General features: G+C 37.2%; 1 protein-coding gene and 1 non-coding gene across 2 annotated transcripts; both read right to left on the reverse strand.

Annotated features, from left to right (window-relative positions):
* Nucleotides 1-1093: 1093 nt before the first annotated feature.
* RIOK2 (RIO kinase 2) lies at nucleotides 1094-23798 on the reverse strand. The gene is made up of 10 exons (XM_019028383.3): nucleotides 23183-23798; nucleotides 19186-19324; nucleotides 17971-18087; nucleotides 17356-17531; nucleotides 13395-13483; nucleotides 11426-11617; nucleotides 8972-9064; nucleotides 7680-8204; nucleotides 5266-5362; nucleotides 1094-3457 (listed from the first exon to the last, which is right to left on the reverse strand). The coding sequence occupies exons 1-10, from the start codon at nucleotides 23246-23248 to the stop codon at nucleotides 3293-3295; spliced, it is 1659 nt and encodes a 552-aa protein (XP_018883928.2). The 5' UTR covers nucleotides 23249-23798; the 3' UTR covers nucleotides 1094-3292.
* On the reverse strand, nucleotides 16190-16352 carry LOC115934897 (U1 spliceosomal RNA). The gene has a single exon (XR_004070631.2). It is a non-coding gene; the product is annotated as a U1 spliceosomal RNA (small nuclear RNA).

The raw sequence follows: 23798 nt of genomic DNA on the forward strand, positions 1-23798 counted from the left end.
CTTGCCAAAATTCAGGTGTTGACCACTGGGACAGGCAATTCCCCTCTGGCTGGGGCTGGTCTAAATGCTCCCTCCATGGGCACTGGGTTCTGTCTGCTGTTGCTTTCTGCTGCGACAGGGCAGCACTGAGTTTTAATGCAAAGTCCCACAGTCACTGCACTCTTCATCCCCCAAGTGCACATTCTCTTGCCACACCATGTGGCCGCTGCCAAGGGATGGGGGAGTGGTGGCATCAGCAATTCAAGACTGTTTTTCCTACCCTCTTCAGTGCCTCTTTCAGTGGTAAGTTAAAACTAGGTACTGTGATCTCTCATCTGATTTTTGTTCTTATGAAAGTGCTTTTTTATACGGATTGTTGTTCAATTTGGTGTTTCTGTGGGGAGAATGATTGGTGGAGGTTTCTATTTGGTCATCTTGTTCGGCCTCTACTGCAAAATGTTAGTATTTTTATTGTCATTATTTACAATATTAAGGTAAAAGAAAAACTTGCAGTCTTTAAAATGTAACAACATAGGTTTTGTGAATGACACAGTTTTCTATAAAAGTATTGTAGCTTTGGAGTTATCCCCATACTCCTGGTTATTACACAACTGTGTAACCCATGGCTTTTCTGAACTTTAATCTCCAGCCTCCTTACACAGGTGCATAAGACGGCTCCAGTACTTCATAAACTAAAGCAAGGGCGAATTAAGATATGGCCTGATGCTCTCTAGGGAGATGTTCTAAGGAGGGATAAAGAAGACTGGGCATGGCGAACTGTAGCCCACCCAGAGTGCTGAATCTGTGACAGTGAAATAAACCTACACTTCAGAAAGTGCTCTGAGAACCTAACATAACTCATCCCTCTATCCTTTGTAAGTAGCAACCTGGAAGGCAGCATCAGGCAGAGTTTTTTAATTACAGAGCTATGTATTTTGTCAGAAAATTTACTAAGCAGTTGGCTAAAAGAATGATTATCTTGGGCTGCACTAACTCTGATTAGTATCCATTAAACATCTATGGTTTTGGAGAAACCTCAAAGATAGCCAGCTATATGCCAAAGAACAGACCAATGGCTACCAATACCACAAAGTTAGCACAAATATAAACCGCATAGTTTGTAGGAAAAGTTTATTTAATGGGGAGACTAAGACTATGCAAGATGGTTACTAGAAAAACATCTTTCAGTCTGGATAAATACACAACAAAGGATCATAGCTGAAATACCAGTGACCATCACAATAGGAAAGGTGGTCAGCTTGTGGAATTTTCCTTTTGGTAACCTTAAGAAGTCATTTTAGCAGTACTAACCATACAGTATATGTCAGGCACTGTAATAAACTCTTTACAAGTGGTACTTCATTTAGTCTTCACGACACTGAAGTAGATACTATTAAATGTCCCCATTTTACAAGTAAAAAAATTGAGGTTAGAGAGGCCACAGAAGGTACCTGAGGTTTGGGAAGTGTAGAACCAGGATTTAAATCTGGAACTCTTAGGCAAAAAAAGTGTTTTAACAATCACAATATATACAGCTTTACATTAGTAAAATTTTGAATTTGTTTTTGTTCATTGTTCACTATGCATGTTTTAAAATGTGAGGGTTATAGCTTATCTGTTAGGACAAACTCTCTAACTTCTAATTGATGGCTAGCCAAACATATCTTCAAAAAATAACTATTATAATTATAGCTTAGTTTTCAACAACCAAAACAACATATCCAAAAAAAAACTAAATTCCTTAACAGATCATTTATTAGTAAATCTTCAATAACTAGCACTAATCTTTGCCCAAATGAGGTAAGGCCTCCATTTCTGATTGGAATAATTAATTCCTTAGCCCACAAGAAATCTTAGGCTATTAAAGGTAAAAATCATGTTTGTCTTGAGTTTCTTAATAGTAATGGGCTTTTTATGTAATAGATACTCAAAAGTCAACTGAGTCAACTAGGTAAAGCTGAGCAGGATAAGGCTTTATTCCCAATTTGCTTTCATAGCTCTGAATATAAGAAAATGACTCCAAAATAAACATTCTGTGGTTCTATTAAGCTGTTTTCAACTTTACATTATAAAAAATGCTTAAAAGTTGAGAGATTATACAAAATGAATATCTGAATTCAAAGATATATCTAAAATGCAAAGCAAGGGTATTTAAATATTTGAATGTCAGGTAACTTTTGAGGGAACAAGAATTGGCATTTTCTAGCTTCTATATATTTAAACCAATTTATTAGATAACGACAGGTCTTGCAAATAGCTAGTAGAGTTAATTTGGCAAAGGTGAAAGGGAATCTGCTGTCTTTATCAATCTTGGAAAAGTCTGTACTATATTTCCTCTGGTAGAACATAATTAGGGATGCAAGTAATCCTGTTTGGTGACTATGGGGCGATATTGCCATCTAGTGGCCATTTTTCGCTGCAAGTGATCCCCTTTTCCGACTTATGCGACAATGAAGAGACAATAATCAGGGGCATACACTTAAGCACTCATCTTTACATCTCACTGAATTATAAAGTCCTTGAGGAAGGGACCATGGCTATGTATTTTCTTTCCTGCATTAGGTATTGGTTAACATTGAGGTGAGAACATGTTCCGGACCCACTTATATAATAAGCATATGAGAAAGAACATTTCATTCCTCATTCTACTCCACCTTCCCCAATCCCTAACTCTTCTGCTACTCAGGCCTGCTTACAAGCTGCCAACTGTAAAAATTGTGGTAGACTATCTCAAGTAAGTTTCCATTCTCATGACCACATTACCAATGTAAGTGGCACAAAACAGATTATTAATCAATTAATTAAGCAAATTATGCATTACTGGCTTATCTTTACTTCCAAAGGCTTATCTTTACTTCTAAAGAAAAATAAGACAGTGAAGTCCTCCAGTTGCCAAATAAAATGCAACCAAATTGTCAGCAGAATTTCAGAATCATTATGATTCTAATAGCCATGTTTTATTGAATGCTTAACAATGTGCTAAACATTGTTCTAATTGCTTTATGTGCATTGTAGCATATAATCCTCAACAAACAGAAAACAACAAAAATGTTATTTAGATTTTTAAAAATATGCAAATGTCTCTAATAAAGTTACGTAACTGTAGTTACCCAAATTACTTTGAAAAAAATGGACTGCTTTGGCAGGTAATTATTCTTTGCAAGACACATACTGAATGACCAAATTTATAGATGAAAGAGGGTTTATTTATTAATATATGATAGCCTTGGCTCAAAAAAGACAAATGAGGGCTCAAAAAGGAATTACAGTAACTTTAAAAAATATATTAAACATATCCAAGATCCTAAATATATTATTCTCCCCAAAAGCTAGCTGCTTCCAAACTTGATTTGATATTTTGCATGTTTTCCCTACGTTGCTTGGTAAATATATTTGCTTCTCCTTTCTGCAATCGACGTCTGACAGCTGATTTTTGCTGTTTTGTCAACTGACGTTTCACCTTCTGTTTCACCAGTTCCTGGAAAGATTTCATAAATTAGTATTACTGATAATGAACCATTTCAAAAAGTACACTGCTAATATCTTTTCTATTTATATACTGACACCATGAATTTTAAGATTCCAAACACTGACAGTACTATATAGAAACTGTTATATAGGAGAAATTAAATTCCAAACAGAAATACAGATTATATAGCAAAAAATATAGTGTATAGGCAGAATATTTAAAAAATTACCATAGTGCCACCTAGTGTCCATCATGAAAACTGATGGAAAAAACAAGATGAAACTGCTTGTTCCTCTGCTTTTTAGGTTAAAAGTAGGCTTTTAGAGTAGGTTTTCTACAGAAAATTATTTTTGAAAGCATTCAGTATTGCTGAATATATCCAAGAATGCCTTCACAGTTTCAGCTGTAGAAATGACCTGATGGTAGCAATCACCCATGGAAAAGTCTTCATATGTCTTTTGATCATAAATTCAAGTTACTTATCAGTTAAGATACACTGTGGATGTCACATGACTTACAAGATGAATAAGAAATGTGAAATACTCAGTTCACAATGACCTTTTCTTTCTCTGAAGCACTACAGTCTGTTATTTAATAACTGTATATAACCTTGTATCATTCAACTTGTCTCCTAAAAAAGAAGATAGCTGCAAAACTCTGCAAAGCCAGGAACAAGGGTCTTCTTTTTTTTGAGACAGGGTCTTGCTGTGTTGCCCAGGTTGGAGTGCAGTGGCAGGAACACAGTTCACGGTGGCTGCAACCTCCTGGGCTCGAGTGATCTTTCTGCCTCAGCCTCCTGAGTAGCTGGGAATACAGGTGTACACCACTACACCTGGCTAACTTTTAAATTTTTTGTAGACAGGGGTCTTGCTATGTTGCCCAGGCTGGCCTGAAACTCTTGGGCTCAAGTGATCCTTCCACCTTGGCCTCCCAAAGTGCTGGGATCACAGGTCTGAGCCACTATGCCCGGCCAAATTTGTACTTATATCCAAGTACAAATGGCTGGGCGCAGTGGCTCACGCCTGAAATCCCAGCACTTTGGGAGGCTGAGGTGGGCGGATCACCTGAGGTCAGGAGTTCGAGACCAGCCTGGCCAACATGGTGAAACCTTGTCTCTACTAAAAATACAAAAATTAGCCAGCCGTGGTGGTGGGCGCCTGTAATCCAAGCTACTCGGGAAGCTGAGGCAGGAGAATTGCTTGAACCCAGGAGGCGGAGGTTGCAGTGGGCTGAGATCACGCCACTGCACTCCGGCCTGGATGACAAGAGCAAAACTCCATCTCAAAAACAAAAACAAAAACAAAAACAAACAACAACAACAAAATTTTATACCATTAACATGTACGTCCAAGTGTCTGAGGCTTACACACCTTATAATCCTCACAGTGACCAAGCTCATTAATCTTCAGCTCATATGAAGAATGACTCATCCATCTCAAACCTGATCAATTTATCAAGTGACCTACATTAATTTTTTGAAACTCATCAGTTTGTATTCTAAGAAAAAATTACTTGAAATTTAGTCAACAGGCTGCCTAAAATCAGGACAATTGAAAAAGAAGGTGTTTTGAGTTTTACCAACAAAAAGTCATTTGGCCTTCATTTTACACATAATGGTGGCAGGACACAACTCTACCACATCCTTTGAGAAACATTCATTTATTAAAATCAAAGAAAGTACTGGTTTCAAGACAAGTCAAAAAGCAATCAACAGAAGTCTGTACCTGAAAGGCATACATTATTGTTTAATGAGACAAGGCAATCAGATCACAGTAGTGATGTAATAAACATTCAGTACATGTTGAATGACTACTTACTGGAGGAATTGTTGAACAGCTTACAGCACTGCCTGAAGAAGTGATACTCAGAGTTCTTGTTCTATACTGATTCATAGCTCCCACATTTTCTTCATCTCTAAAATTAAAAAACCCACAATTTATCTAGTTAATTTGTATAATGTAATGAATCCCATTTGATTAATTTATATTATTTTTTGCATGCAGCAAAACTGAAGACATAAAATACTTCAGAAAGATCATTATATTTTAAAATTTCTGTGAAGATAAAACTACCTACTGTTAAGTTCTATACATTAACAATTTTCATTTTCCAGCATTTTGTTAGTCACTATCAAAATTTAAAAACAGTAGAATGCTTAAGCCATTGAAATTTATCACCTCCCCACAATTCATCTTCCCTTTTCTAATAATCCTCTCCTCTTCTTTCACTGAACTATATAAATCTGTTTCTCCCTATCTAAATTTTTGAGACTCTTTCCACATTCACAAACAGAAGATATAATGGAAACAGACATACTCATTATAGTCAGCTCCACTAGGGTAGGAAAATCTGCAACCTAGAGACTAATGTTTTTCACATGGCTCAAAGTTTCAATATATGCAATGTATAAAAACTCGGACAATATTAACTCCTAACAGTTAATATTTTTCAGCAACATCTGCTGTTCTGCTTTTACTTTGAAGGGAAGTTTTGCCCAGCATGTATCCAGAGTGAGAACAAAATTATTGTTCCCATTCTGAGTTTAAAAGACCATTTAATCCTATATAGATTTTCCTCTATCACTGTGATGGTTAATTTTTTATGTTAACTTGACTGGGCCTCAGGGTGCCATATATTTGGTTAAACATTAACTTGGGTGTGTCTTTGAGGGCGTTTCTGAATCAATAAACTGAGTATAGCAGATTGCCCTCCCCAGTGTGGGTGGACCTCATCCAATCCGTTGAAGGCCTGATGAGAACAAAAAGGCAAAGTAAGAGAGAACTGTCTTTGAACTGGGACATGGGTCCTCTCCTTTCTTTGGAATGTGGACTGGAATTTATGCTATTGTCTCTTCTGGTTCTTAGCTCTTTGGATTTGGACTGGAACTGTACCATGGGCTCTCCTTGGTCTCTAGCTTGTTGACTACAGATCCTGGGACTTCTCAGCCTCCAGAACCCCATGGGCTAATTCCTTATAATAAATCTCCTATTTATTCTGTTTCTTTGAAGAATCCAGTCTAATACAATCACTTACTCAAAATCCTGAGCCTCTGTCACCCCTCTTTTCCTTTTAAGCTTCTGATTTAATTTTCCAAGTTTATTATTTAAATGGCAGTAGCCCTGTGACACAGATACACAGCTATATGAAAAAGGAACAAAATTCTCATGTTTTGCTTCAGGAATAAAACTTTAAAGATAAAGGTAGGCTTAAGATATAAGCCCAAACATGTACTGAAAAATGTTTAATAAATGTATTGCTGAACTAATTTTAATTGTCATATTACTATTTTGAAATAAATAAAACCAATATTTCATTTAACTACAATTTGATTCTGAATAAGCAATCCCAAATCCAAAAATTAAGTTTTAGAATTTTTCCTAATCTAAGCTGAGCCTGATTAATATTTACAAAAAAAAATTATTAAAAGAAAACATAATATCATTAGATAATTTTAACTACACATGAACAAAGGATAGAAGGCTCAAGGTACTAGAGAAAATTCACTGCAGATGTTTCATATAGAAAGTACATTTATTGCATGTTTTAATATTTACATGCCTTTACATAACTCAAACACACATCAGATGTGTAATCAGGAAAATATATGAGGAATAACTCATCCATCTAAAACCTGATCAATGTATCCAGAGACCTGCAATAATTTTAAAATCATCAGTTTGTACATATATATATTTTTTTGAGACGGAGTTTTTTGCTCGTCACCCAGGCTGGAGTGCAGTGGTACGATCTTCGGCTTACTGCAACCTCTGCCTCCCAGGTTCAAGTGATTCTCCTGCCTCAGTCTCCCAAGTAGCTGGGATTACACGCACAGGCCACCATGCCCGGCTAATTTTTATATTTTTAGTAGAGACAGGGTTTTGCCATGTTGGCCTGGCTGGTCTCAAACTCCTGACCTCAGGTGATTTGCCTGCCTTGGCCTCCCAAAGTGCTGAGATTACAGGCATGAGCGAGCCACTGTGCCCAGCCATCAGTTTGTATTTTAAGGCAGAATTACTTGAAATTTAGTCAATAGGCTGCCTAGAATCAGGTCAATTGAAAAGGAAGCTATTTTGAGTTTTTAACAACAAAAAATTATTTGGCTTTCATTTTATACATCAAGGTGGCAGAATACAATTTTGTCACATCATTTGAAAAAAACATTCTTTTACTAGAATCTAACAAAGTATCAGTCTCAAGACTAAAGTTAAAAAGCAATCGACGAAGTCTATACCTGAAAGGCCTGAATTCTCTATTTAATGACGACAAGGCAATTAGTTGAGGGCATTCATCTTCATACTCGTCAGAGCCAGCAGGGACTCCTCCTTGAACTCTCTGACCATCTTGCCTGTTGTAATTTTCAGTTCTGTTTTTCTCCTCAGAAAATTCAGTTACAGAGTTGTTTTCAACAACCTGCCCTTTTATTTCTTCTAAAGGTTGATTGAATTCAGTCATTTCAAAACTCCGTGCATCAGCACTCTCTTCTGATAAACTGTCTTCCTTTATTTGTTCAGGGTCTCCAGATGATCTGCAATAGCAGCCCTCTGATTCTTCTAGACAGTTCCGTTCACTTTCATTTTCTGACCTGTAAACCTCTGCTTTTTCTGCCACTTCTCCATCTGAAAATGAGAATTCAGATTCCTCTTTTGTTTCAATATTTTTATCATCTGGACCTAATGGATGAAGCAGTTCATCATCTGCCTGCATTTCCTTTGTGTAGCCACTGGCAGAAACCTCCACATCAAGAGTGTCTTCTCTCCTAGAAAAAAAAGGCGTCAAGCATAGAAAGAGAGAAAAAATGTTTATCTAAGAGGAGCAAATATCTACTACTCTGATAAATTATGATTCAAGTGAGTTTAATAGCTTATATGTTAAAAATAAATTTTCCTTCCCTAAAATGTAATATTTAAATGACACAGGTAAACAAATATGAAAGGTATATGCTGGCTGTCATTTTAAGAATAAAATAACTGAAAAGCAACAATATAAATAAAAAGGTTATAAAAACCTCAGCTTATGTTTATTAACTTTGTAAATTAACTTTCAAAGGGGGCTAAGCATTTCCTTCAGATTATCTGACTCATCGCAGATCAGAAAATATCTTAAGTGTATAAAATAAATATGAGAAAACTGAGCTTTGAGAATGCACATGATAGTTATGTTTTGAGAATCAATTAAAGATACCTCCTGGTCCTGATAAAGGAAAAACACAAATTTCAATGAATGTTTGGTGTTATTCCTTATGAATGAGTTACTCAAATAGCATCCAAAATAGAATAAAAGTTCTTGAATTTATAAGCATCTAGATATGTCCACTTCCTAAAATTCAGTAACAGTGCCTTAATGGACCAAATGCAGGTATTTTCAAGTTTTTAAGTTTCAGTTATGTACTACAGAGCAATGACATCTAACAGTGATTACGTGTCAAAATTTGGAAAGTTTTTTAGATGAAAATGTTAATATTTAGAAATACACAGACCAGATATTTAAACTGTTCTATTATGTAAAGCAATGGGGAGTACAAACCTGATATCCTTAAAAGTTGGAAAAAGCTCACTTTCGTAGCTGAAACGTTTCATGAAGAAATCTTTAATGCATTTAACATCTCTGTCAAAATACCTGCAAAATCAAGAATCATTTATGATATAGTCTTTATTGCTCCTCTTTTTCCTTATTAGCCAATGACAATATACTTATTGGTTAATGGTATTGCTCCTCCTTACACAAGGAGATAAAAGATGTTACACAAAAGAAAAAAAGATACAAATGAGTTAACCAGTGTGTTTGAAAAACTAAAATCCAAGGAAATCTCAAGGATATAAGCTGTCAATGCCATGCAGTTCCTACGGTTAGGAAAGTCAAGGTTTTGTCATAGTTACTGGTATATAGTTAGATACACTAGGGAAAGATGAATGTGAACCCCAGGAAATAAGATAATGGGCCTATGGTTTGGGGATAGGTTTCCACTTATTCTGTTCGTCCTGAGTCTGGCTATGCTTCCCATCAGCAACACTCACTAGAACCCCTAGCCAACTGAAAGATCTGACGATAAAAATATATTAATATTAAACAGTTAAGTTTGGAGACTACTGAATTATGTTTATGTATCTTTGTTATCCATTAGCCGATTTGCAATAACACCCAAAGGGTTAAATAATGCTACAGCCTATAAAAATAATCTGAGGACATGTTAATCTGGACCAAAAGTAGAACAATTTCTGAATATCAGGCTGCCTTTTTGGGCCACCACAAAGCAGCAAAAATGGATTCAATTCTCTAGAAGATTTCCAGACAAGGGAGAATTAAGGACAGGATAATGTGCAATTGACTATCTCTTTGAAAAAGATGAAGTTTGGAAATAGGAAGATAATGCCTCTCCTCTTTGCTCACAGGGTACTCTGGGAAAAATACTAATACATTTTAAAAAGACTATTTTATATATGTTTACATCTCCCTACGAGACAGTAACATCTTCTAAAGCATATATAGGGGTTATTTATATCTCAATCTCTAGCAATTAGCACAGCTCCTTGGCCCCAGTACTGGTTCATAAAAATTGAAATTAAATCACAACGTCTCTCCATAGAACAATGCAGCCTAAACCTAGAATGTCATAATCTGTCACATTCTGGAGGCTCCTAGATGTTCCTTTATTGTGTGACTATGTTACTCCTTATTAATAAAAATCATGATTAGTCATCATCCAAAGAGTACTGACCACCCCAGTGCCAGGCATTAATCTTTTAGTATTATTTTGTTGAAAACATTTTAAAAATTTATTTTCAAATGACATTTCTTTCTGTAGCATAAGTATAGACATTTTCTACTGGTAACCAGGATGAAGAGACGCTTCACTTAACAAAACTACTTCAAGCTCAATCTCTGGAAGAATTAATATACTCTATTATATAAGTGATACTAGTTGTTAGTTTAGGAAAAAAGTTTCTCATAAAGCTTGGAACAGAAAGAAAAAAATATCCTTAGTTACACTCAATTGAATCATGAACCTCAAGCAAATAAAGGATAAGGTCCTGTTTCATGACTTGGCTGGCTTGGTTTAAATAAGTAATGTGAAGAATATGATTATCGCAGTATATCATGATTCTGCACTGTGTCAGAGATAAAGTTTTATGTGAATTTTTTTCTAATAAATAAAGCTAAAAGTGACAAGAGGTAATTATCACTGGTTTGACAACTGAGTCCAGTCCAAAACCACAACTTTTATTCAGATCATCGAGATTACTGAGTTATACTTGGTGAATCTCTCTTGGAGGCAATCATGGAACAGCAAGAAAAAGGGAAAGACGAAAGTGGTTCTAGGGTTGCCCACTACACTCCCTACTTTTACCTGTTTTAACAATTGGTCTTCCATCTAAAAGTCTGTTTGAACAAAGGGTTCCATGGCTAAGAAAATTTGACTTTTGAACGTCTGTCAATTTACAACAGAGAAATTCAAATTCTTATGGGGAAAACTCTAGTAGTTATACTTTAATAAAAAACCAAATTTTTATAACGTTAACACCAGCCACTTCAAACCAGTGACTGACCTAAATAATAGTATCACAAAATTGAAAAATTATGAAGAAATGATTATATTCTAAACAAACACACCCACATCCAGAATCAATAATAGCATGTAAGGGCCGGGCGCGATGGTTCACCCCTGTAATGCCAGCACTTTGGGAGGCCGAGGCGGGTGGATCACCTGAGGTCAGGAGTTCAAGACCAGCCTGACCAACATGGAGAAACCCCATCTCTACCAAAAAAAAAAAAAAAATACAAAAAATTAGCCAGGTGTGGTGGCACATGTCTGTAATCCTAGCTCCTTGGGAGGCTGAGGCAGGAGCATTGCTTGAACCCGGGAGGCGGAAGTTGCAGTGAGCCGAGATTGCGCCATTGCACTCCAGCTTGGGCAACAAGCAAAACTCCGTCTCCAAAAAAATAAAATAAAATAAAAATAAAAAAATAGCATGTACGTACCACTCAGCATTGGGATGAGAAGTTGAAACCATCTGTGGAAAATCAATCATGGTGATATGGTCACTTTCATCCAAAATGAGATTAAATTCATTAAAATCTCCATGAATCAGCCCATGATTTGCAAGTTTGACAATTAGTTCCATAGCTTCATCATATACTGACGCAGGATCTTCAACATGGTGTATCTGACATCTGAAAGTATTTTAAGCATGAAAATAGGTTACTTGTATTCATTTACGGTTTTAACGAAAGTATGTATGCATGTGAACATATATATTATTTCCATGCCCTGTATCACCAGCAGCTTTCTTCTCATTCCCATCAGCACACAGATATAATATCTCCTATCTATTAAAAAAAATAGCCACACTGCTTCAATTCTGTATCTCTTTTCTACTACTACCTTTCTTTGATCTTTACAGCCAAACTTGTCTACATGTGCTTTTCCAATTTGTTTCCTCCTACTCTCTGATACCATTTCAAACAGGCTTTTTATAACGTTAACACTAGCCACTTCAAACCAGTGAGTGACCTAAATAATAGTATCACAAAATTGAAAAATTATGAAAAAATGATTATATTCTAAACAAACACACCCACATCCAGAATCAATAATAGCATGTACGGGCCGGGCGCAATGGCTCACCCCTGTAATCCCAGCACTTTGGGAGGCCAAAGTGCTTCCAAGATCACCCTTGTTGAGACTACAATGACTTCAGTGTTGCTAAATCCAAAGGTCAATTCTTAGTCCTCATCATATGTGGTCTGTCAGTTGACCTCTTTGAACATTTTCTTCACTTAACTCTTAGGACACCATTCTCTCCAGGTGTTCTTCCTTCCTCATAGATCATACCTTCTTAGTCTTTTCTATTTGTACTTCATTTTTTTCCTTGACCTCTAAATTCTGGAGTTCCTCAAAGGTCAATCCTATGACCTTTTATTTTCTCTTATTTAGACTCATTCTTGGTGATCTCATCTAGGTTAATGGTTTAAATACCACATATACACTGATTTTAATGTAGACTTCTCTAACTCCCAGGCATCTCAAACTTAGCATGTCCAAAATGGAATCTCTGATTCTGTCCCAACCTCCAACTCCAAAATGCTGTTCCTGTAGCTTTCCTGTTTCTGTACATGGTAGATTTCTCCTTCCAGTTAATTTGCTACTGAGGGGAAAAACCTTGGCGTCACCATTGACTCATCCCTTCCTTCACATCCACATCCAGTCTCAAATCATGTTGGTTCAACCTGCAGAACACATTCAGAATCTGACCACTTTTCATCACCTTCACAACTATCACTGTAATCAGAATTACAACCATTTCTTGCCTAGATTATTGCAATAGCCTCTTAACTTGTCTTCCTAATTCTTTGTCTCCCCAGAGCCTATTAATTCAGCAAGCAGAGTGACCCTCTGAAAACACTGAGATCACTGATTGATGAGATCACATCTCTTCTCCGCTCAAAATACTCCCACTCCAATAGCTGCTAATCTGAATCAAAATTTGATGAGGTTTCACCTTATTAGTGAGACTTTTCTTGACCACCCTACATAAAACAGTAGTCTCCTGTCCCGTTAGTACTTCCTATCTCCCTTACTCTGCTTTTTTTATCCATAGTACTTACTAACAACTGATACACATTTCCTTTAGTTATTTATTGCACATCTCCTTCCGTCAGAATGTAAATTCCATGAGGGCAGGGACTTTGTTTTGTTCACTGCTGAGATTAAAAGTTCCTGGCACCTAACAGTCTCTTAATATTGAATGAATGAATGAATCACAGAGATTACAAAGTTCATATTGTCAGAATGAAACTGGGTTTTTAATTTGTCTTTGAGTCTATTCCTTTAAATAAATTTTAACCTCCCAGAGGCAATATTTCATTAACTAAAAAAAATTTTATTAAAAACCCTGAAACTTAAATTCATTTATCAGGATTCATGGCTTTAAGAATAATGAATACTTACAGTGGATAACCATTTATGAGTTCCATGACCACTGCATGACGATTGTAATCAATTGGCTTTGGAACTGGAAATTTCCTCTCATACAATGCCTAAAATGTTGCAAAACAGGTGTAAGCTAATGAACAGGTCATTACTCTTTAAAGAACAATAAAAGTAAATATACCTTTCTACAACCAGAAAAAAAACACACAAACCTTTATAAAATTGTAGTTAACACATGGTTATTTATGCATACATAGCTTATTTATTCACTGCGCAGAATTAGCCATACATAAAAAGCAAATTTTAAACAAAAGTTTGAATTCACTTTTCCACCAAAAATGAACATTTACAAAATGTTATGCACTGTGCTGGGGTTACAAAAATGCATGTTAAAAAGTTTCTAAACACTCTAAAATTAGTGTCAAAAAGCCCCCAAGAAGCTTACAGTCTCTTAGGGTATATCCTTTCCTATTTTGTAAGTTTCTGACATTTGTTGAAATGTGCTCAAAATATTTAAATTGGAAACAAATTGTAATTTAGGAAATACTCATCTTCTGACATATTAGGAAATGAGGCATTCTAAGAGATCAGACATTTTGGTTTATAGGGCACTGAACTTTTTCTCCAGGCCACAATATGCAATATAAATCTATTATGTGAAAAATATACACTGTTGTAGTCTGATTCAAATGTTAAGACTCTCCATACATCTTTTCCCCTAAGCTTACTGTCTTCAATCTTACTGTTTACAAAGCCCTGTTATTACTTTCTTTAAAATACCTTAGATTTATGCCCTTTGACATTTAGAATGCTAGTATTAGGAATGGCAAAAACTGCAATTACTTTTGCACCAACATATACTTGTAAGGAGGCATATACCTCATTACTCCACAAGTGTTCTAGCTCTTGCCATCATACCTAACCTATTCTATGTACCAATACCAGACTAACCTGCTGATGTTAATATTCCATTTAAAAATATATACATTGGGATGGACACGGTGTCTCACGTCTGTAACCCCAGCAATTTGGGAGGTTGAGGCGGGTGGATCAGTTGAGGTCAGGAGTTCGACACCAGCCTGCCAGCATGGTGAAACCCCATCTCTACTAAAAATACAAAAAAATTAGCCAGGCGTGGTGGCACATGCCTGTAGTCCCAGCTACCTGGAAGGCTGAGGCAGGAGAATCGCTTGAACCCGGGAGGCAGAGGTTGCAGTGAGTTGATATCGTGCCACTGCATTCTAGCCTGGGCGATAGAGCAAGACTACATCTCAAAAAAAAATTTTTTTTACATTGGCTGTAAATTTTCTTTTCAGTTTGTAAATATAAACTTTTCCTGGTTTTCAAAACTCTTTAATCCACCTGTACAGTCCTAGTTCTCCCAATATTCTCTCCAATACACACTGAGAAACACAGTCAGGACAGTCACCTCAGTGTCACCTAAACACATAGGACTCACATAGATTCATGTCATTGCCCATACCACTTCTCTGCCAAAATGCACTGTCTTAGGGTCAAATAATATCCAAGCTTCATGGCTCCACTCAGCTCCACTCACTACCTGAAACCTCCTCCATCAACTATTCTATCACTTACTGAAGTTTCTCTAAATTCAGTATACAATTAAAAAAAAAAATTGTTCTTAGGCTTGCAGTGGTGGCTCACGCTTATAACCCCGGTACTTTGGGAGGCCGAGGTGGGTGAATCTCTTGAGGCCAGGAGTTTGAGAGCAGCCTGGGCAACACAGCAAGGTCCTGTCTCTACAAAGCAGGCATGGTAGCACATGCCTGTGATCCTAGATACTTGGGAGGCTGAGGTGGGAGGATGGCTTGAGCCCAGGAGGTTGGGGCTGCAGTGAGCCGTGATCGTGCCACTGCACTCCAGCCTGGGTGACAGAGTGAGACCTTGTCTCGAAAATAAATAAATAAATAAATAAAAGGTTCTGTTTCATGTGTGTTTGTGTTATCTTCTCAACTTTAAGACACAGATCGTACTGGTTATTTCTTTGGCATCCACTCCTTCATCCTACACTACCCCAGCAATTAATTTCAAAAGGTTGTCTATTGCTTACCTTCTGTGAACAAGAACCAAACCACTTCCCACTTCCCAGATATTTTTCTTTGCTTTGTTTTTAAATACTTTCTTTCAATGTAGACCATTTTGAGCATACCTAGACAGATCAATAGCACGTGATAAACTTAAAGATTGTGAATATTTGTCTAGAACTTGTGCTATCGCCTAGACCTCATGCTATAGCCCAATCTATCTTCTTGTTCCTCTCTTATGAAAAATCAATATATTTAAGGAGTGCATTTATGTGCAACCAGATTCCATTCCTATACCTTCAATATAAATATCCTGAAAAATACCTACTACCCTTTTGGGAAAATGTGTAAATGATCCCTACCAAGCTGCTCATTTACTGACTGAATATTACAAGATACAAACTATTAGTATAAGACAAGAAGTACATTGACTTGTATGGTATCAGTATTACTAATTTATGCTGCCTTAAGAATTCTCCCATGATTAGTGAAAATTTAAGTATATAACCCACTCAAAGAAGAAGCTGAATCCTCAGGAAACAGGTGTTCACACACTGTAGCAATCTTCAATTCAAATTGTTTTGAAAAATGAAGATAAACTATAACAAATCCTACTGGCAGAATTATAAAAACACAATATTATCTTTTGTTTAACTTAGTTATTGTTGGATATATTTAATTTGGATATTACTATATTTAACAAATCTATGCTGAACTTAATTTTGAAGGCAAAAAGTTAAAAATAAAGGATTTTTTTTTTTTTAATGTCAGGGGACAGTATAAATGTAGTCCGCCAGTGCCACAAAATATGCAGTCAAGTTCCAATATTTGGGGAAACTGCAGGGGTCAACACACCTGAAGTGCAATGAATAGGCCTAACCCTGAGAAAACCGTCTTTGAGATTTTGACATTTCATCTGCCAGGTTAAGCTTTTTTTTCTATTTGTATAAATGTATCAGGTACATGTAACATTTTGTTAAGTATATATGAGTAGTGATCAAGTCAGGGTATTTAGTGTGTTCATCTCCTGAGTACAATACATTTTGTTTACTATAGTCACCCTACTCTGCTATCAAACATTGAATGTATTCCTTCTAATTGTATGTTTGTATCCTTTAACCCACTTCTCTTCATCCTTACCTCTTAAAAACTAAAGATTTTTACCTTTTTTGTTTTTTGAGACAGAGTCTTGCTCTGTTGCCCAGGCTTGAGTGCAGTGGCACAATCTTCACTCACTGCAACCTCTGCTTCCTGGGTTCAAGTGATTTTCCTGCCTCAGTCTCCCAAGTAGCTGGGATTACAGGTGGCCACCACCATCCCTGGCTAATTCTTGTATTTTTAGTAGGGATGGGGTTTCACCTTGTTGGCCAGGCTGGGCTCCTTACCTCAAGTAATCCACCCACCTCGGCTTCCCAAAGTGCTGGTATTATAGGCATGAACCACTGCACCCAGCCAATTTTAACCATTTTTAATATACATATAAATCTATAAATGTTTGTTTCTTTATGTGAAACAAAAAACTAGCTAACTTATCTGAGACACTAAAGTTTCTACAGATGATAATTACCTGGTGTTTTCAATTAGAAACAGACATATGTATAGTTACATATATTGAATAGATATATATACATCCACACATACATATTTGTGAGGTAACAGTATCATTAATTATTTTCGGCTCTTTCATCTTGTCAGCATTATAGAATGTGTTGCCCTTATGCATTAGTAACAATTTAAAATACCTTAACATAGAAGGAAATCACTTAAAAGAGCCCAAATAATCAACAGAGTTATTTAGGATTGAGTCTGTCTGTAGGAATTGAGTCTAAGGTTAGAGAGATGTGGGGACAACAGAATCACACTTGTCATTAAGGCCTTTGAGACACATGTATTATTTGGCTAAAAAATGCATGACTACAAAATAAAATAAATACCTTCATATAGGCAAATTCCTTCATGGCAGAGAGACGAGATAAATAAAGCCAAGACACATTGTGCCTATGTTTATGATAATCGCGTTTGTTTTTCAAATTTCGAAACGAGGTTCTTCCTAGTCTGTGAAGCTTTAATGCAAATTGTTGTCCTTCTTCATTTGCAACAATGTAAATATCTAGAGACAAAATTTCAAAAACAACCATTATTACATGTTTATTCCAATCAGTTAAAACAATTTAACTTTCTCTAATTTTATTTGTATCAAAAATGTCATTTTTCCTAATAAAGATTGAGTATCCCTCCTTATCCAAAACCTTCGGACCAGAAGTGTTTTGAATTTTGGATTCTGGTATATTTGCACATAAATAATGAGACATCTTGGGAGTTATTAGAAGAAAATTAATTCCTGGTATAAATGAATTTTCAGTGATAGACGTTCAGAGAAAATAATAACCTACTAATTAAGGGCACCTTCTGATTTGTATTGCTTCCAATCAACTTTCCAACTTACTGTTTAGTTAGAAAAAAGGGAAAATTAAAAGAGGAAAGGTTTCTGAAGGGAAAACATAAACTAAAGCAAAGAAAATACTTTGCACAGTACTATTAGCACTTACCTGATTCTTTGCCAACACCCATCTGGTTTCCAACAGACTCAACTACTTGCCTAGAAGAAAGTGTTTTCAAAGCTAGGTAATCATATCCTGCATTTGTCAACCGATAGCCCTGGACAGCTAGACAAAAATCAAAGCATAAAGACCATATTTCAGTTACATTGTACAACCAAGTCACGTAAGTTCAAGTCATAAGAAAGATTTAACAATAAAGTCTTCATTGGAAAAAGATAAACTGCCCAGGCTCACAAGCTTCCAATTTCTTCCTATAATTTGCATTTCTTCTCCAGTGTACTGATAATCAAAATGTGACCTACAGACAGGTCTGTGTTTGTGACAAGATAAAAGGAGGAATTTAAGTTCAATTTGTATATCAGTTTGACCTAGAATTTATGTCTGTTTTTGTATATCTGTTATCCATTTCATTTTTCTAGTAATTTTTTTTTGTATTTTATAAAAGTAAGGATCTGTGATAGGTTGGAAAAAACTAATCCCTCACCACAGATGGTTTCAGAAGTAATGATCTAGGGTATGACTACTGATTGTATTTTCCAAAGATGGTAGCCACAATAGCTCTATCCTATATGCTCTTCTGCAGTACCTACATGCTCTTCTGCAGTACCGACACGCTCTTCTGCAGTACCGACATGCTCTTTCTTCTACAGTACCTACATGCTCTTCTGCAGTACCTACATGCTCTTCTGCAGTACCTACATGCTCTTCATGCTCTTCTACAGTACCTACATGCTCTTCTGCAGTGCTCTACGTGCTCTTCTGCAGTACTCTACGTGCTCTTCTGCAGTACTCTACGTGCTCTTCTGCAGTACTCTACCTGCTCTTCTGCAGTACTCTACGTGCTCTTCTGCAGTACCTACGTGCTCTTCTGCAGTACTCTACGTGCTCTTCTGCAGTACTCTACGTGCTCTTCTGCAGTACTCTACGTGCTCTTCTGCAGTACTCTATGTGCTCTTCTGCAGTACTCTACGTGCTCTTCTGCAGTATCCTACATGTTCTTACTGCTATTCTTTTTTCACCTCCTTTGATCTGGCTGTGCCCTGTGATTATTTTGACTAATAGGATATGGCCGACGTGTGTTCTGTCAGTTCTTCGTCTAATGATTTACTAGTCTGGGAACTTCTACTTCTTGACTTTTGGAACACTTGCTCTGGTGGAAACCAATTACCTGAAAAATCACAAATGGTGCCTCAAAATACTTACTTTTGGTACGCTCCCAAGCTATGAGTTTATGTTTCACTAATTCTCTTAAAACTTTATTACAGCCACCATGTTTAAGGCTGGCTATAGAAGCAATCAAACTGCCGGGAACAATTTCATGGTTCTTCATGCCCATTTCAACCTGAAATTAAAGGAATCATTATATAATCATAATCAACACAAAGCCTTGTCTATCAAAACCCTGTGAAATTAACTTCTTGAAACTTTCCTGACTATGCCGTTCTCCAACTAATTCTGAGACAGAATCACTTCCGTCTCTTGAAAATATTTTTAATTGCAATTTGAAATCTAATCACTGATATTTGTATTGGCTTTCCATTTCAAGAGTAGGAACTGTGAGTGCTAGACATACTGATGACATTTGGTCAATGCTAAAATACTTGATGACACCTAAACATTTGTCTTTAAAAACTACAGATATGCCAGATACTTATTAAGCAGGTATTTAATGAGAAAGTACTACATGTAGGCATCGTAGAGGAGATATATATATATATATATGAATGATAGACTGGATAAAGAAAATGTGGCACATATACACCATGGAATACTATGCAGCCATAAAAAAGGATGAGTTCATGCCTTTTGCAGGGACATGGATGAAGCTGGAAACCATCATTCTCAGAAAACTAACACAAGAGCAGAAAACCAAACACCACATTTTCTCACTCATAAGTGGGAGTTGAACAGTAAGAATACGTGGACACAGGAAGGGGAACATCACACACTGGGGCCTGTCGGGGGGTTGGGGGCTAGGGGAGGGATAGCATTAGGAGAAATACCTAATGTAGATGGGATGGGTTGATGGGTACAGCAAACCACTATAGCATGTGTATACCTATGTAACAAACCTGCACGTTCTGCACATGTACCCCAGAACTTAAAAGTATTATATATATATATATATATATATATATATATAAATTTATTCCTCAGAGGTAAAAAGCACATATATATATATCTCTATCCTACATGCTCTTCTGCATGTGTATATGTATATATATATATATATATATGTGCTTTTTACCTCTGAGGAATTTTTATCTCATGATGGAAATTGTAAAAAATGGTATACATCTAAGTTTATTAGAAGTTAAGAAGTGATAAGTGCTTAAAAAGGTAGCTCAGGGCAGAATAAGAATACTTCTAGCTGAGGGATCAGTTCCAAGGAAGATGCAAAACTAGAGACTGACTTTTAAAAGATGTGGGCATATAGAGAAAACAGACAAGGGGATGTTAGTGAAAGAAAAAGATTTGAAAATGGCACATATGCAAGAAAGTACTGACCACAGAGAATAGCTGAGTACAGTAGCAGCTCAGATGGGATAGCATATAGAATTCATGCAAACGCGGCTGGAAGATACTTCTAGGATAGAGAAGGCATTAAAATGTAGACCAAATACTTTTATATTTTATCCTGATGAGAGCAGGAAGCTCTTGAAGATGTTTAGGCATGGGAGACACACGAACAGGGTTATTTTAAGGACATTAATGTACCAGGAATATGCAAATTGGCTTAGAGATGGCAAAATCTGAGGGGGTACTCTGGAGAACTAAGACAGAAGTCCAGCTCAGAGGAAAGAGCAACCAGAACAGGGTAAGTGGTAGTGGTACTGGAAGGAAGGAATAAAAATCTTTAGGAAGTATTATGGGAGAGCTTGGCAAGTAGATGTGGAAGGGTAAAGGGAACGGAAAGCCACAATTGGAAGTGATGAGGAAAATCAAGTTTTAAGATTTTATTTTTTTTTTTTATACAGCTTGGGAAAAGAGAAAGGGGGTAGAAAAAAATTGAATTTGGTTTGAGCACTGAGCGTCAAATAAAAATGTTTAAAGGCAAACTGGAGGCCAGGTGCAGTGGCTCACACCTGTAATCCCAGCACTTTGGGAGGCCAAGGTGGGTGGATCACGAGGTGAAGAGATCGAGACCATTCTGGCCAACATCGTGAAACCCCATCTCTACTAAAAATACAAAAATTAGCTGGGCGTGGTGGTGTGTGCCTATAGTCCCAGCTACTTGGGAGGCTGAGGCAGGAGAATCGCTTGAACCCAGAAGGTGAAGGTTGCAGTGAGCTGAGATCGTGCCACTGCACTCCAGCCTGGCAACAGAATGAGACTCCGTCTCAAAAAAAAAAGAGAGAGAAAATTAAATTGGAAAGGGACCTATATTTAGGAATGAAGTTATAATTAGAAGGAAAAATTGTCAATTATTTTATAGAAGTGAGAGTTGAAGATGTGAAGTGGATGCTATCACTGAGCAGGAGATAATGGAAGAAAAGGAATGTTTGGGAGCAGAATTCTGGGGCAAGTTCATATTGAAAGCTAAGGGCAGCTAGTCAAACAATGATTATTGATATAGGAGGAGCCAAAGAAGTAAAAGGGAAGAGAGGCCCAAGAAAGGGTACCAACACTGGTGAGATTCAACTGAGACTGGAATGTCATATTTAATGACTAAGTCATTTCTTGGTGAGCTTTACAAATAATTTAAATATTGCAGCGCCAATGTTTTGGAAGATAAATCTGGCATCATTTTGATGTCTCACCAAAACCTTAACTTTTAAATTTAACTTATTTTCCATGCTTTGTCTCTGCCTCCCCCATCCTCTAACACTCTTACTTTTGACCCCTACTTCTGTCAGAGACACTAAGGAATGAGTGTGCTGAGAAAGCAGGAAAGGAAGGTATCTTTCCGAAGTGATAGCAGGTTTTCATAGAGAAAGTCCAGCTGATTAGAAGAATCTACATGAGAGGCAAAGTAAACATTGTCTTCCAAATTTCACACTGATTTTGCATTTGATAGTTTAATCCTTAAGCGCTATTTAAGATTAATTTTAAAAATCCAAAACTTGAAGCCTTAACATAATGCAAGAACCGGTGTGACTCACATCGCATATCCTATTACATAATTACACAATATAGGTAGTCCTTATCATGGGGTTCACTCCTTACCAAAAGATAACGGCTCCTAAATAAATGTACTGCTTTACTGTACAAATGTCTTGATCTATATATTAATTTCTGTGCCATAAGACTGAGGCCATAAAATCAGATTTTGTTACTCCCCTGATTAAAAACATTGAGTGGTTACCCCCACATTCTTTACCAAACCTCCAAGGCTCTGTAGTACATAATTTCTCACCTTTTCCGCTACATCTCCAACCATTAGTGTGCATCTCACTTTGCTGCAGCCACATTACATTGGCCTTTCCTCTCTTCAAAGACTTTTCTGTCTCAAGGCCTTTGTACTTACTACTGCTGTTTCCTCTGCCTCCAACTCTTTCCAAGGACTTCACTGGGCTGTCTCCTTCTCACACAGCTCCTATTATTCCCCCATTCATTCTTTCATTTAGTGAATATTTATTCATTGTCTACCAAAGGCCAATAACTTGTGCCCCTCCTCTCCACCAGATACATATACTTTCTATGCCATTATCCTTTATCATTTTCATAGCATTTATCCATTATCCTATTTTTCGTTTACTTGATGATCTGTGTCTCTCTCTCCACTTGTCTGTTTGAACAAGTGAACCTCCTAATGTTGCTGCTAAAAACCCGACAAATATGTGTTGACTGAAAGAATCAGAAAGACTGCTAACGCGACTGAGTCTGTTAGTAGGGAAGTCAATATTATCAAATCTCAGGAGGGGGTGCTTAAACTTTTCACAGCTGGTCGGAAGCTCAGGATCAGAGAAGTTTCCAGGCCACAGAGATGCAAGCGTTTCTCTTCAGCGCAAAGCGAATAGCAGCAGAAAACAAAACAATTATTAGAAGACGGGACCTTTGCTCTATCTGGGGGAAGGTAAGCTCCCAAACAAAACTTTTTTAAAAATCCGACTTTCTGAATGCTCTCTTCTCCATTCCCAGCTTCTGCCACGTCCCGGGTCCCAGAGCGTGCCTGCTCAGATCCCAGAAAACTTGCAGGAACAGGAAGAGGTCACACAGTGGTAAGGGGAAGGGAGGACAGGAACGGCGGGTTTCTTACCGCGGTCAAGACCCTGAAGTCATCTCGGCTCATGTAACGCAACTTGGCCACATTCACCTTCCCCATGGCGGCCCCAGTCCGAACCCAGATGCCTCTCCCACGACAGCCGCAAAGCGTAAGGCACGTCGTTATTCCGGCCTCTAAGTGCTTTACAGCGCCAGATGGCTAGCGCACGCGCTGCGTCTTAGTATAGGTCCTTGTTAATAGACAGAAGTGCTGTTCTCACTGATATAGGAAAATAAAACTACTTGTATGTTTTATGAAGCACATAGTATGTAACAAGGGAACGTTTTATTTTTGTGTAATTTTTGCGTTGTGACTGAGTTGGCGGAGTGTAGATATTCTCTACAATGTGCCATTTTTTTTCCATATCTGTCAGGACTTGCTGCCTCAATGACACGTTCCGCCTCAGAGAGCAAAGTGGTTACTTAATGGGAGGAGCAAATTTTTCCCGCAAACAACTTCTACTCTAGGCAAAGTGACTTCCAACAAGGCAGGGGTAAAAGAACCTGAGCTAGAGTCCAAACAACCAAATCTGTTAAAGGTAAAGTTGACTGTAATCACACAAGCACGCCCTCTACTCCTAATTGCGCCTGCTCCGGCAGCTCCGGAGGGC

Source organism: Gorilla gorilla, chromosome 4, assembly GCF_029281585.2.
Source record: "Gorilla gorilla gorilla isolate KB3781 chromosome 4, NHGRI_mGorGor1-v2.1_pri, whole genome shotgun sequence".
NCBI lineage: Eukaryota > Metazoa > Chordata > Mammalia > Primates > Hominidae > Gorilla > Gorilla gorilla.

Coding starts and splice junctions, on each gene's coding strand:
- RIOK2 (XM_019028383.3), bottom strand. CDS start 23,248: ATGGGGAAGGTGAATGTGGCCAAGTTGCGTTACATGAGCCGAGATGAC. Junction 19,325..23,182: donor ACTTCAGGGTCTTGACCGCG/GTAAGAAACCCG, acceptor CTTTAATTTCAG/GTTGAAATGGGCATGAAGAA. Junction 18,088..19,185: donor AGCTTGGGAGCGTACCAAAA/GTAAGTATTTTG, acceptor ATTTTTGTCTAG/CTGTCCAGGGCTATCGGTTG.